The sequence below is a fragment of the Melanotaenia boesemani genome, chromosome 9, assembly GCF_017639745.1.
Source record: "Melanotaenia boesemani isolate fMelBoe1 chromosome 9, fMelBoe1.pri, whole genome shotgun sequence".
Classification (NCBI taxonomy): Eukaryota; Metazoa; Chordata; class Actinopteri; order Atheriniformes; family Melanotaeniidae; genus Melanotaenia; species Melanotaenia boesemani.
The window spans coordinates 2,765,127-2,780,101 of NC_055690.1; the positions used below are offsets into that span (position 1 = coordinate 2,765,127).

At 42.3% G+C, this 14,975-nt stretch overlaps 1 protein-coding gene across 6 annotated transcripts in view; it reads right to left on the reverse strand.

The window, feature by feature from the left end:
* usp32 (ubiquitin specific peptidase 32) overlaps window positions 1-14,975 on the reverse strand; it is an 83,233-nt gene that overhangs the window by 22,912 nt on the left and 45,346 nt on the right. For 2 of the 6 annotated variants that reach the window (XM_041994386.1, XM_041994385.1), the window contains exons 10-16: window positions 13,342-13,425; window positions 13,184-13,245; window positions 12,885-12,987; window positions 11,716-11,929; window positions 9,187-9,365; window positions 5,300-5,440; window positions 4,407-4,524 (exon numbers count right to left, since the gene is read on the reverse strand). In XM_041994386.1, the coding sequence (XP_041850320.1) occupies window positions 4,407-4,524; window positions 5,300-5,440; window positions 9,187-9,365; window positions 11,716-11,929; window positions 12,885-12,987; window positions 13,184-13,245; window positions 13,342-13,425 (901 nt within the window). Of the gene's footprint in view, window positions 1-4,358; window positions 4,525-5,299; window positions 5,441-9,186; window positions 9,366-11,715; window positions 11,930-12,884; window positions 12,988-13,183; window positions 13,246-13,341; window positions 13,426-14,975 lie in introns of all 6 variants that reach the window. The other 4 variants (XM_041994382.1, XM_041994381.1, XM_041994387.1 and 1 more) reach the window with 3 other exon arrangements.

Genomic DNA, 14,975 nt, shown 5'->3' on the forward strand with positions numbered 1-14,975 from the left:
CATAGTTACAGTGAGCAGTTCAACAGCTTCTGTTGACATTCAGCTCCATCTTTAATCCCACTAATAGAGACTGGATGATGTAAACTGGTCCATGGATTTGTTCCTTCCAGACTGGACTCGACTGATTCCTGATTATTGATCTGAAAAGTCTCCATCTGATCTGAGATGCTGCAGCGAGGGTTCTGATGAGAACTATCATCTTCTGCTCACAAAACTCTTAGTCATCAGATCCACTGGATCGTAAAGATCTCAGAGTCCCAGATTTTCCCATCAGAGCTTGACTGTCAGACTGCTGCTTTACTGCTGCTTCCTGGAGGTTCTAGAAGTAGAACGGGAGGCAGAACCTTCAGTTACTGGATCCCTCTCTGTAGAACCAGCTCCCAGTTTGGTTCAGGAAGCAGACCCTTCTCTACCTTCAGATCATCTTCCACATACACTGTGTGCAGAATTATTAGGCAAATGAGTATTTTGACCACATCATCCTCTTTATGCATGTTGTTCTACTCCAACCGGTACAGGCTTGAAAGCCTACTACCAATTAAGCATATCAGGTGATGTGCATCTCTGTAATGAGAAGGGGTGTGGTCTAATGACATCAACACCCTATATCAGGTGTGCATAATTATTAGGCAACTTCCATTCCTTTGGCAAAATGGGTCAGAAGAGAGATTTGACGGACTCTGAAAAGTCAAGAATAGTGAGATGTCTTGCAGAGGGATGCAGCACTCTTAAAATTGCCAAGCTTTTGAGGCGTGATCATCAAACAATCAAGCGTTTCATTCAAAATAGTCAACAGGGTCGCAAGAAGCGTGTTGAAAAAACAAGACGCAAAATAACTGCCCATTAACTGAGGAAAATCAAGCGTGAAGCTGCCAAGATGCCATTGGCCACCAGTTTTGCCATATTTCAGAGCTGCAACATCACTGGAGTGCCAAGAAGCACAAGGTGTGCAATACTCAGGGACATGGCCAAGGTAAGGAAGGCTGAAAAACGACCACCACTGAACAAGACACACAAGATAAAACGTCAAGACTGGGCCAAGAAATATCATAAGACTGATTTTTCTAAGGTTTTATGGACTGATGAAATGAGAGTGAGTCTTGATGGGCCAGATGGATGGGCCCGTGGCTGGATCAGTACAGGGCAGAGAGCTCCACTCCGACTCAGACGCCAGCAAGGTGGAGGTGGGATACTGGTATGGGCTGGTATCATCAAAGATGAGCTTGTGGGACCTTTTCGGGTTGAGGATGGAGTCAAGCTCAACTCCCAGTCCTACTGCCAGTTTCTGGAAGACACCTTCTTCAAGCAGTGGTACAGGAAGAAGTCAGCATCGTTCAAGAAAAACATGATTTTCATGCAGGACAATGCTCCATCACACGCATCCAAGTACTCCACTGCGTGGCTGGCCAGAAAAGGTCTAAAAGAAGAAAAAATAATGACATGGCCTCCTTGTTCACCTGATCTTAACCCCATAGAGAACCTGTGGTCCCTCATCAAATGTGAGATCTACAGGGAGGAAAACAGTACACCTCTCTGAACAGGGTCTGGGAGGTTGTGGTTGCTGCTGCACGCAATGTTGATCGTGAACAGATCAAGACACTGACAGAATCTATGGATGGCAGGCTTTTGAGTGTCCACGCAAAGAAAGGTGGTTATATTGGTCACTGATTTGTTTTTGTTTTGTTTTTGAATGCCAGAAATGTATATTTGTAAATTTTGAGTTGTTATATTGGTTTCCCTGGTGAAAATAAATAAGTGAAATGGGTATATATTTGGTTTTTGTTAAGTTGCCTAATAATTATGCACAGTAATCGTCACCTGCACACACAGATATCCTTCTAAGATACTAAAACTAAAAAAGCCCCACTCCAACTTCCAAAAATATTCAGCTTTGATATTTATGAGTCTTTTGTGTTCATTGGGAACATAGTTGTTGTTCTATAATAAAATTAATCCTCAAAAATACAACTTGCCTAATAATTCTGCACACACTGTACACACGTGGACAAAATTGTTGGTACACTTCAGTTATTGAAAGAAAAACTCACAATGGTCACAGAAATAACTTGAATCTGACAAAAGTAATAATAAATAAAAAATCTATGAAATTTAACCAATGAAAGTCAGACGTTGCTTTTCAACCGTGTTTCTACAGAATTATTTTAAAAATAAACTCATAAAACAGGCCTGGACAAAAATGATGGTACCCCTAGAAAAGACTGAAAATAATGTGACCAAAGGGACGTGTTAATCCAAGGTGTGTCCACTAATTAGCATCACAGGTGTGTACAAGCTTGTAACCAGTCAGTGGGTCTATATATAGGCTACAGGTGGTCACTGTGCTGTTTGGTGACATGGTGTGTACCACACTCAACATGGACCAGAGGAAGCAAAGGAAAGAGTTGTCTCAGGAGATTAGAAAGAAAATTATAGACCAGCATGTTGAAGGTAAAGGCTATAAGACCATCTCCAAGCAGCTTGATGTTCCTGTGTCTACAGCTGCTCATATTATTCAGAAATGTAAGATCCATGGGACTGTAGCCAACCTCCCTGGACGTGGCCGCAGGAGGAAAACTGATGACAAACCAAAGAGACGGATAATACGAACGGTAACAAAAGAGCCCAGAAAAACTTCTAAAGAGATTAAAGGTGAACTTCAAGCTGAAGGAACATCAGTGTCCGATCGCACCATCCGTCGTTGTTTGAGCCAAAGTGGACTTAATGGGAGACGACCAAGGAGGAACCATTGTTAAAAACAAACCATAAAAAAGACAAACTACATGCTGACAAACCACAAAGCTTCTGGGAGAATGTCCTATGGACAGATGAGACACAAATGGAACTTTTTACCATCAGCTCTATGTTTACAGATGGAAAAATGAAGCATATGAAGAAAAGAACACCGTCCCTACTGTGGAACATGGAGGAGGCTCTGTTATGTTCGGGCTGCTTTGCTGCGTCTGGTACAGAGTGTCTGGAATCTGTGCAGCTACAATGAAATCTCAAGACTATCAAGGATTCTAGAGAGAAATGTGCTGCCAGTGTCAGAAAGCTTGGTCTCAGTCGCAGGTCATGGGTCTTACAACAGGACAAAAACCCAAAACACAGCTAAAACACCAAGAATGGCTAAGAGGAAAACATGGACTATTCTAAAGTCGCTTCTATGAGCCCTGACCTAAATCGTATTGAGCATCTTTGGAAGGAGATGAAACATGGCGTCTGGAAAAGGCTCCCTTCAAACCTGAGACAACTGGAGCAGTTTGCTTATGAGGAGTGGATCAAAATACCTGCTGAGAGGTGCAGAAGTCTCACTAACAGTTACAGGAGTCGATGGATTGCAGTGGTTTCCTCAAAAGGTTGTTCAGCAAAATATTAAGTTAAGGGTATCATGATTTTTATCCAGGCCTGTTTCATGAGTTTATTTTTATAAATAAATAAAAAGCAACGTCTGACTTTCATTAGTTAAATTTCATAGAATTTTTATTTATTACTTTTGTCAGATTCAAGTTATTTCTGTGACCATTGTGAGTTTTTCTTTCATTAAACGAAGAGTACCAACAATTTTGTCCTCGTGTTTAAATCTTATATCAGGTCTGGCTTGGTGACCCGTATCCATCCCTGTAGTCCTGCTGCTAGAGGCCGAGGCTGCTGGGGGACGTCCCATGAAGCACTGGGCTCCTCTCTGTTGGGGGGACGTCCCATGAAGCACTGGGCTCCTCTCTGTTGGGGGGACGTCCCATGAAGCACTGGGCTCCTCTCTGTTGGGGGGACGTCCCATGAAGCACCGGGCTCCTCTCTGTTGGGGGGACGTCCCATGATGCACTGGGCTCCTCTCTGCTCTCTCCATGTAGAAATATCTGACATTGTTGTCATGTGTTTGTGTTTCTCTTCTTTCTCAGCAGGAATCCCTGGATTAGAGTCGATCTGCTGGTTCACCTCTTTCCTTTTTATGTCTATAAACTGCCTTGACACGACTTTGTTGTGAACTGGTGCTGTATAAATAAAGCTGAATTGAATTAAATGACTTCTGCAGTGAATTATTTGAGAAGCAAGTCTCTGACTTTCAGTCCTTATAGCTCCACAGTGATTCTTGGAGTTACATGGACAACATGATGATCATATAATGAAATTTCTGATGTTTCTATCAGTGGAATCCACAAACACCAGAAACATTTCCTCTACAAAAGCTGTGAAGATGGGGGAAAAAAAGGCTTATTAAATTCTGATTAGTCATTCCCCTTCACGGGTCAGCGGCCCACACCAGAGTACTGCCTGGGTTGGATCAGTGTATTCCAGGAGGGTTAAATGTGAAGCAACGGCCGGCGGCTTGCTCTGGTCTTGCTGCAGGCTTACATTACCTCTCGGTGGGGGTAAATGCGGTGGAAACATTCGCAGGCTGGTCATACCCATATTGACCCAGATGTTGGACTGCGGGGAGCGTGTGGCCGGCTGCTGGCGGAGGAAGAGGAGGTAGCGGGGGAAGAGCTCCAGCTCGGCTTGGCCTGTCTTGCTTTGCAGGATTACCTGCAGGAGAGAATGAAGATTTGATGATAATCACTCTTCTGGAAAATCTGTTTCTACTGGATGCTAAGAGATACGGAAACTGATTGATCTGAGAAAATGCCTGCTTTAGAAAGAAAAGTAAGTTTATAATAATTCCTCTGAATGATTTTATTTTTTCTATTCTACTTCTACGCGATGAGTTCATGAACCCAAATCAAACAGTGATTGCTAAATGTGAGTGAAAACATGAAATGAGACGTGACTTTGGGCAGTCTTACTGAGGAACCAACAGAAACTAGTGAACATCAGATCTAAAACCATTTCCCAGAACTAAAAGAAATTCTTGTAACAGGATCATCATTACACGTCACACTGAAGTTGTTTTCTTATCATCTGCAGGTCTGACTGGCAGCTTCTGTTTACATGGGTGGAACCAGCTCCTTTCAGATAAGCACTGGTACAAGTATGAGGAACCGTATTTACTACACATTCCTTTAGATCCACATTTAGATCTACTCTCATTTTTAATGTTAACTGGTAAAATTCCTCAGTCAGCAGAGATTTTCTTTGGGTGGGTCAGTTTCTTCCCCAAGAAAAACCTAAAAAAAATAATTAATTCTGAGTTTTATGTCCAAACTTTGATCAGATTCATTATGAAATTGTGGCCAAGCTGCCGCTGCTGTTAAGCTTTTAATCAGCTGGTCTCCGGCCTTCACGGTGGGCTAAACGTTGTCTCCTGCCTTGCTGCAGCATCAACGTTAATTATCCGCTGAGTGGGCGTGCTCCATTCACTCACCGGTCGTGGCAGGCTGACGTTAGCGCCGTACCAGTGGTACAGTGCCCGCCACACTGGCTCTGGCACCGTCTCAAAGTCTCTACCAGGCACCAGCTGCAGAGAACGCTTCAGCCTTCCACCCTCCATGGTTAATGTAGGGGCCTGTGTGGACAACACAAACATCAGCACTTAAATAAGTACACAAAAGACACCATTCTGTTGCCTTGAATTACACATAATAGTCAGAGACAGAATCCGAATGCTATGCACAAGCTGACAGGCTTCTATCATTCCAGCTAACAGTGGAGATAAGACCAGACTAAACGGAAGCACCATCTGGTCTCTGAAAGCTTTGGCCAACAGAAGACTGTCTGTGGTCATCTCTTCTGCACTCTTATTTTATATCTTCAAGGAAAACAAACGCTACGAGGACAAAGAAAGCCCTGGATATCACCTGCTTTTAAATACAGAGTGAACTAGGAGGATTGTTTCCAGACTGAGGCTCAGTAGTTTCTACTTCTGCACTTCATGCCACGTCATCAACCACCAGGCTGTGTGGTTGGGTTTACTGATGTGAAACAGAAGTAGACATTGGTGGAAAAAATAACGACAAACCCTTTTTTTTGTTACTCAACTGCAGCTAAATGCAACCATAAAACACACCGAATATAACCCACTAAACAGTAAACTACAATTTTGATTATAAAAATGCTCAAATTTATCCACTGACATGGTGCTTACCGAAGCTGCTCAGAATCTTGACATAAACTCTTTTTATAGCACATTACTGTAACTACCAAAGTCTAATTATTGTTAATAAAGTTAAATTTTTAAAAAGATGGCTCTGTGTAAAATGTAAAAATATAAATAAAATACAATGATTCCGAAATCCCATGAAGCCATATTTAATTCCCAGTAGAAGATAAACAACAGTCCAGATGATAAAACTGAGACATTTCACCATGTGATGTAAAATATGAGCTGATAATGAATCTGATGCAGCAACACGTCTGGAAAAAGTAGTTCCAGGGTGATGTGCGGCATGGTGTAAAAAGTAGTTCCAGGGTGATGTTCAGCACGGTGTAAAAAGTAGTTCCAGGGTGATGTTCAGCACGGTGTAAAAAGTAGTTCCAGGGTGATGTTCAGCACGGTGTAAAAAGTAGTTCCAGGGTGATGTTCAGCACGGTGTAAAAAGTAGTTCCAGGGGGATGTTCAGCACGGTGTAAAAAGTAGTTTCAGGGTGATGTTCAGCACGATGTAAAAAGTAGTTCCAGGGTGATGTTCAGCACGGTGTAAAAGTAATTCCAGGGTGATGTTCAGCACGGTGTAAAAAGTAGTTCCAGGGTGATGTTCAGCACGGTGTAAAAGTAATTCCAGGGTGATGTTCAGCACGGTGTAAAAAGTAGTTCCAGGGTGATGTTCAGCATGATGTAAAAAGTAGTTCCAGGGTGATGTTCAGCACGGTGTAAAAAGTAGTTCCAGGGTGATGTTCAGCACGATGTAAAAGTAATTCCAGGGGGATGTTCAGCATGATGTAAAAAGTAGTTCCAGGGTGATGTTCAGCACGGTGTAAAAAGTAGTTCCAGGGTGATGTTCAGCACGGTGTAAAAGTAATTCCAGGGTGATGTTCAGCACGGTGTAAAAAGTAGTTCCAGGGTGATGTTCAGCACGGTGTAAAAGTAATTCCAGGGTGATGTTCAGCACGGTGTAAAAAGTAGTTCCAGGGGGATGTTCAGCATGGTGTAAAAAGTAGTTCCAGGGTGATGTTCAGCATGGTGTAAAAAGTAGTTCCAGGGTGATGTTCAGCATGGTGTAAAAGTAGTTCCAGGGTGATGTTCGGCACGGTGTAAAAAGTAGTTCCAGGGGGATGTTCAGCACGGTGTAAAAAGTAGTTCCAGGGTGATGTTTGGCATGGTGTAAAAAGTAGTTCCAGGGTGACGTTCGGCACGGTGTAAAAAGTAGTTCCAGGGTGATGTTCGGCACGGTGTAAAAAGTGGTTCCAGGGTGGTGTTCAGCATGGTGTAGAAAAGAGTTCCAGGGTGATGTTCAGCATGGTGTAAAAAGTAGTTCCAGGGTGATGTTCAGCATGGTGTAAAAAGTAGTTCCAGGGTGATGTTCAGCATGGTGTAAAAAGTAGTTCCAGGGTGGTGTTCAGCATGGTGTAAAAAGTAGTTCCAGGGTGATGTTCAGCATGGTGTAAAAAGTAGTTCCAGGGTGGTGTTCAGCATGGTGTAGCATCTCTTTTTCTAACATGTCTGGAAACATCTGGGAAGTGAGGAGACCAGCTGCTGGAGTTTTAGGAGAGAAATGTTGTCCCATTCTGGTCTGATGCAGGATTCTAGCTGCTCTACAGTCCTGGACCTTGGTTGCTGGATTTCTGCTTCCATGATGCTCCAGATGTTGTGTACTGGTGAAAGGTCTGGACTGCAGGCAGGCCAGTTCAGCAGCCGGACTCTTCTCCTGTGAAGCCATGCTGCTGTGATGGATGCAGGATGTGGTTCAGCATCGTCTTGCTGAAATCTGCAAGGCCTTCCCTGAAAGAGACGTTGTCTGGATGGGAGCAGATGTTGCTCTAAAACCTCCATGTACTTTTCAGCATTGATGGAGCTTCACAGATGTGGAAGCTGCCCACGCCATAGGCACTAATGCAGCCCCATCCCATCAGAGATGCAGCTTTTCACCTGTCCACTGATAACAAGCTGGATGCTCCCTCTCCTCTTTAGTCTGCAGGACACGCCGTCCATGCTTTCCACAAACTAGTTCACATCTTCATCCAGGTTTCCACTTTGCCTCAGACCACTTTAAATGAGTTTTGGTCCAGAGAAGACGGAAGAAGCTGGTTCTGGATCCTGTTCACATCTGGCTTCTTCTCTGCATGATGGAGCTTTAACCTGCATTTGTGGGTTTCAGGGTGAACTGTGTTCACAGACAGTGGTTTCTGGAAGTCTTCCTGAGTCCATGCAGTGGTTTCCAGTAGAGAATCATGTCTGCTTTTAATGCAGAAGATCACCAGCATCCAGCCTTGTCCCAACACACAGAGATTCCTCCTGATTCTATGAATCTTCTGATGATATTCTACACTGCATGTGGGCGCAGATATTCAAACTCTTCACAATTTTACATCAAGGAACATTTTCTGAAGTTGTTCCACAGTTTTAGATCCAGTTTGTCTCAGATTGGTGAACCTCTGTCCAGCTTTCCATCTGAGAGACTCTGCCTCTCTGAAATGCTCCTTTTATACCCAGTCATGTTACTGACCTGTTGCCAGGTAACCTGGTTAGTTGTCAAATGCTCCTTCAGGTGTTTTGTTGCTCCTGTTCCAACTTTTTCCAGACGTGTTGCTGCATCAGATTCACTATCAGCTCATATTTTCATCTCATGGTGAAACGTCTCAGTTTCATCCTCTGACATGTTTTTATCTTCTACTGGGAAGAAAATATGAGTTGATGAGATTTAGAAATATGTGTTCTGTTTTTAATGACATTTTACTCAATTCTGACTTTCTTGTACACGGAGGTTTTACATCGAGTTGTTCTCTGACAGTGAGATGAGATCATCAGCAGTAATGCTCGCAGCATAAAGCTGGAGTCAGGACATGGCGGGCTTAGCTAGCGGATAAGCTGCAGAGGTGGGCGTGTTAAGACAGGCTCTGCCAAAAATGTTGGACGGCTTCTTTAACTAATGCTGAGATCTAAAGCAGCTCAATAGTGGGGGAAAAACAAATCCATAAACTGCTTCATCATGTCGCTTGTCTTTAAGCCACGTCGAAGACAGATGCAACAATAACCTACAAAAAAGCTGGAAAGCCTGTTTCTTTACGAGCCCTCAAATAAACAACCAATTCAATTCATCTGGCATATTTCTGCTCATAAACAGACTCATGACACTTGTTTAGCTGCACTTCTTGCCTTCATGGGGTCGGTGTTGACCAGAGGTTGGTTGTCGATGGCTCCAGGCCTTTGTGCTGCCAGCTGGGAGGGGAGGTGGCCATTGGCTCCAGAAAAACACTGATTGTTGTTGTCCGATACATTGTGCTGACGGGCAAAACAGCTTTCTGTGGCTGAGGGAGCTACCTGGGGACTCAGAGCTGGTGGGACAGCAACCACAGAAAACATGCAGTCAGAAAACACTAAAAGAACCTCGTTCAGTCTATGATGTCTGGTGGAGATGCTGCATTAAAGTTACTTCCAGTCGGTTTATAACATTGACTAGCAAGAGAAAATAAATGCTTACTTCTGTTAAAGCCAAAGGAAGTTCTATAAATTAAATTTAGAGATTAAAATAGATTTTCGCTCTAAATGGAGCAGGCGGTATTCCATGAAACAGGGTTAGGGCAAAGCCTGGATAAGTCTGGCTCAAAGTGAAAGTTCTGTCCATCATCGTGACTTAAACGAAGCCCAGCTGGGTTACCATGGTAACTAGTGCTGGACAGCAAGTCTGCCCCCAGACCAGGATAACTGTCCAGCTTATTTAAGTCTCGTCCCAAAGAATGTCCGACAGGTGGGAACAGGATTTCCAAAACAATGTTCCTCCAGATAAATTCCCCTTCACGCTGCTCACATCATGTATTCAGATCATATTAAAATCTATTCAAATCAGATAAAAACAGTATTTTCATTGTCTTTAAAATAAATAAAGACCTTAATATTGCCAAAGTAAAACATGATATGCTACAGGTTGCACCGTACAGTATACTTATGAAAAAAAAAATCCAAGTTTTTTAGACAGACCAAATGCATTGGTCATATAAAGATATTATTTACTTACTATCTTATTTTTTAAGTCCACTAAGATTTCTTCTTTCCAAATATTTTAATATAAAATATTAGCATCTTTCATTGAATTTAATTTCATGAAAAGATGTTTATTCAGCTTAATGGTTACTAGGTTACTGGAGTTCACTTCCACCTAACTGAGAAAAGTATCCCATTAACTAAAATGTACTGTAGTTATTATGTGGTCAGAATATTATTAATATAGTCACATGGTCACTTTTTAACTTTAGTCATCAGTAAAATAGAAAAACAAGATCAGGTTATATATGTAAAACATTTAATGTAGAATTAAAAGATCTTTGTAGGATCTGGTCAATAATTACTGCCATCATCAATCAGACAGTGGCTTAAACCTGGGTCTACCCAGTCCAAAGCCGTCTCTATAACCACCACTCCCAGGGAAACTTCCTACATAATGTTTCTGACTTCCCACCTGTCTTGTGCATTTCACCAAATCTTTATCAAATATAGTAGCTTTGTCATAAATACCTTTCTCCTTTAATTACAAATGATCCAAAAAGTAAGATTCAGCTCTCCGTTGAACATGTGGTTGTTTACAATTATAGGTTCTGATGGTCCGGGGAGGTATGCCATGAAAGTCAGACTCTAACTTTTTCTATCATTTGATGTTAAAGGAGAGAGGTATTCATGGAAAAGCTACTATATACTTGACAGGACGCAGATAATGTGCTCTACATCTTTTATACAGCTGTGTAAAAATTCATTTCCACAAAATCCACTGCTTCAGTGTGTTTTAGATCTTTTTGTCAGATATTTCTACGATATACTGAAATACAATTACAAGCGTTTCACAAGTATCAAAGGCTTTTATTGAGAAATGAATTAAGTTAATGCAACAAGTCAATATTTGCAGTGTTGACCCTCAACCCCTCAACGGGATTAAGGTCTGGGAGGTTTCCTGGCCATCAAAATATTTATGTTTTGATCCCTGAGCCATTTAGTTTTCATTTTTCCTCATGGCAAGATGCTCCATCATGCTGGAGAAGGACTGCTCGTCACCAATCTATATATATGAGATATGAGATATAAGACAGACAGACAGACAGACAGACAGACAGACAGACCACCCTGCGTTTCAAGCATCCAGTCTGTTATTCTAACTCATTCACTAAGGCAGACTGATCTGCAGCCTTGTGCTCATCACACCTGTGTTACCAGGAGAATCACTGAAATGATGTCAGCTTGTCCTTCTGTTGCAGGGCTAGAATGCAGCGGAGCTGTTTTTATTATCATTATTTCATTTTTATTTATTTTGGAGGGGGGGGTTGTCTGATGACTCCTCATAACGTTCTGGAGTTTATGCAAACTGCCATCAGAAATAGTGAAGCAGAGACTTTGTGAAAATTAATTAACTCTTGGCCCTGCTGTATTCATGAGGATTTTGTTCTTGGCCTTTTCTTTATTCGTCTGAAATCATTTCATTCCTTCTCTGGCAGCAAAAGGATTATTTGTAGTTGTTTTAATGAATCCATTACACCATTACCATTTATACCTAGTCATTATTTTTCCCATTGGGACTTTTCACTTAATCTAAAAATGTTTAATATCACAATTTAGTACCATGTTAATACTGCAAAGTTGATGCTACCTGAAGTGAGCAGTTCGTGCTAACAGGGTTCCCTTCAAACCAGAGTGACTGACCAGTTTCTGTAGCCTCTGAGGCGCTGGACACAGCATCGGGTGACCTCTCCTCAGAAGGGCTGATGGGGCCTGCGGTACCCAATCCTCCAAGTCTGTCAGGTGGTGCGGGCTCCACGGTGGCCGTGGCCATCGGGGTCCTGAAGGAGCTCAGGATGGACGGCTGTTCCACCACGATGCCCTTATGCTCCTGAACAGGAAGACAACAGGGACTGCCCTGTCATTGTTTAAAGTGATAGCTGAGGTTAACGTGGTGTTGGCTTTTAGGACAGTTACTGTACCGTCGGACAGACAGTAACACAGACAGATCAAGCACTCTATAAAGCCCTTTTCACACATCAATCTGGGGGTTGTTGCCATGTGTAAATGGTGTTGTTACATAACACTGAGCCTGTTCACTTTACCATCAGTATCAGCTGACGGGAAGTAATCAGATTATTGGAATAATCAGATCTGATGCAGCTACATCCACTTGTGAAATCCAACTTTCTAAAAACTTTTCAGATTTCTTCCAAAGTACATACGTAGTGATGGAACTTCCTGTTCTTTCCCTAACATCCAGTCTTTGCTAAACATGGCGGTGCCCACGGTCTTAGCATCAGCTGCTAATGTGGGACCAAACAGGTAGCTAAACAGTCAACGTGTGAAAGCTTTACTCGGTTTGTGCTTTTCTTGAGGGTACTGAAATCTAAGTACTGAAATTTGATTTTTAGTGTGCATGTAAAGCACCTCAGTGATCTGACAAGCTCAGATCTGGAAACAAACTGCAGCATTAATATTAACAAACAGGTAAATGCAGCGGTAGAGCCTTAATCTGGCTTCTGATCAGCTGTCTAAACTGAAATCCTCCGGGAATTTAACCAAAATAATGAGTGCAGCCTAGCGAACAAAACTGTTTAAAAGCATGTGAGACGTAGCTGAAGTCTGCACCACTGCACATTCCTTAAACACAATTTAACGTGTTCATTTGGTATGAAATAAAAGGTAACTGCTTATTCTTGCAGAGTTTTGTGTGTTTATGAAGGAAAAGGAAACTTGCAACGATTAAGCTAACTAAAGATAAAAGAAACAGATCTTCAGCTAGCAGAGATAACGTTAAAGACACTGCAGGTTTAAAATGGTTAAAATGCATTTACATCAGTATTTCAACCATTTCTTGGGATTGTACTTACATATTTGACATAGTCTTTCCATTGCTGCCACCACAGCATGGAGATGAGGAACCAGTTCTGGCCTTGCTGCAGCCCATGTCTGCTCTCCCTCTCTAACCAACCCCTGCACACACACACACACACACACACACACACACACACACACACACACACACACACACACACACACACACACACACACACACACACACACACACACACACACACACACAAACAAAGTCAAGCATCCAAGGAGAAATAATCATTAGCTTAAAGCCCAGCTCATATATGATGAAAAGACAGGTAAACAGCGCAGGTACCTGATGATTTGCCCTTCCTCTCCGGGAGTGGCAGGCCTGAGCCCGAGGACTATGTGGCAAACCTGGACCAAGTTAAAAACACATTCAAGTGATGATGTATGAAAACTGTTCTCAGTGTCAACACAGGTCATTTAACTACAGCCTGTAGGTGTACTAACCTGGAAGAGCAGGTTTAAGAATTCATTGGCTAAGGCGCTCTTCACACTCCAGATCTGGTAGTCCTCAAGGGTCAGGTGGCCCATCTAATGAAGGAAGAAACAACAGATCAGCAGAAGCACTTTTAAACATGGCTGGTGAAAATGTAGGAAAGGAGGACGGAAACTTTTCCTCTCCAAACAGTTATGGTGTATGGAAATAATGCTGTGGTAAGACAAGAAGGGTTTAAACTCGAAGGCCGCTGAATATATATATATTTATATTTATGACAGCTAAACTTCTGTACAGTATCATAATATAGAAAAGTCTCAGCTTTCATCACATGACCTGCACGTCAGCAATGGTCTTAGGTGGCAAAAATATGAACAAAGCAGGCGTACTGCTACCGGTTCAGCTGCTACAGCTACTTTTTCAGCTCAACACTAATGGTGCATCCGTGTTGTGCGTTTGGATCTTCCAGTTGACATTTGTAATGGAAAATTTACACATAACCCTTATATTCTGTAGACTACACTTTGCATTGTTAAAGCTTGGCTTTTGTTTTACTCAGGGAGGAGAATGACTGTGTACCCAGATAAGGATTTAGTGAGCTCCCCTTCCCCCTTTTTTTTTCTTCCTTGTACCAGGCCATGAGGGGTTTACTACAATGACCTTCGACCTCGATGTTATCAGCTCATGCTCTGGCTATATTAACCAAGCACACATGTACCTCCCCAGACTCGTGCAGCCAAAGCTTCTTTGACTATGTGACTCTCATTGCTGATCAGCTCTTAATTAAATACTTTGTTTGATTCTCACTTAGTGTGTGATCTTTGATAAATAAATTCCACTACACATTCCAAAGATGGGATTTTATTTTCCAAACTGCCTGCTGACCCTAAAGGACGGCTGAATGTGTTGCTGCCGTCAAACCAGATAACTGGAAACTGTCCGAGACTCTCAGCTGTGTAGCAGCACTTTGTCAGTGGGAAGTTTATAGAAAATTTTCTTTCGTATGCTTTCCAAGTCTATTTATGGTGGGCTGCTCTGATTTTTTATGTATTTATGTATGGAATAGTAAAGATGATGCGTTACTAAAATGCAGCATACTGCAGTGGTTTAACATTATTTTGCCCCGGGACCAGACACTTAACGTTAATCTGTTGTTAACAGACATGTTATTAAGGGTAACTGTGTCCTGGGTAAAAGACCACATAAGTGCTGAACTGGTTTGGAAAGTGTTAAGTCCGCTAGCTTGATCTCTACACTATACCATCACTATGGCGGGTCCCAGGTAGCTTTTTGCCATCCAATACGGTGACGTAAACGGACAGTGTGACATCAGTGAGAATCAGTGAGGTTAGAGATTAATTTTCATGTAGAAACACATTCAGGGAGACTTGTTATTGCTCCTGCACTGACTTTATATCAACAGGATGTAATTTTACAGGTGGATTTTAACCTCACTGAGTCCAGCTGGGAAGACATGCTGAGACACAAGACTGTTAAACAAGCACTACAGCATGCTGTCCACTGCCCTGGCAGAGGTTTTTAATGCTAAATGGTAAAATACAAAGTAAAAAAGTCGCAGAATGATTGTGTAACTAGCCTCTTCAGCCCCTTGGGTCTTTTGGGGGGTTTGTTAAAAATGACATAA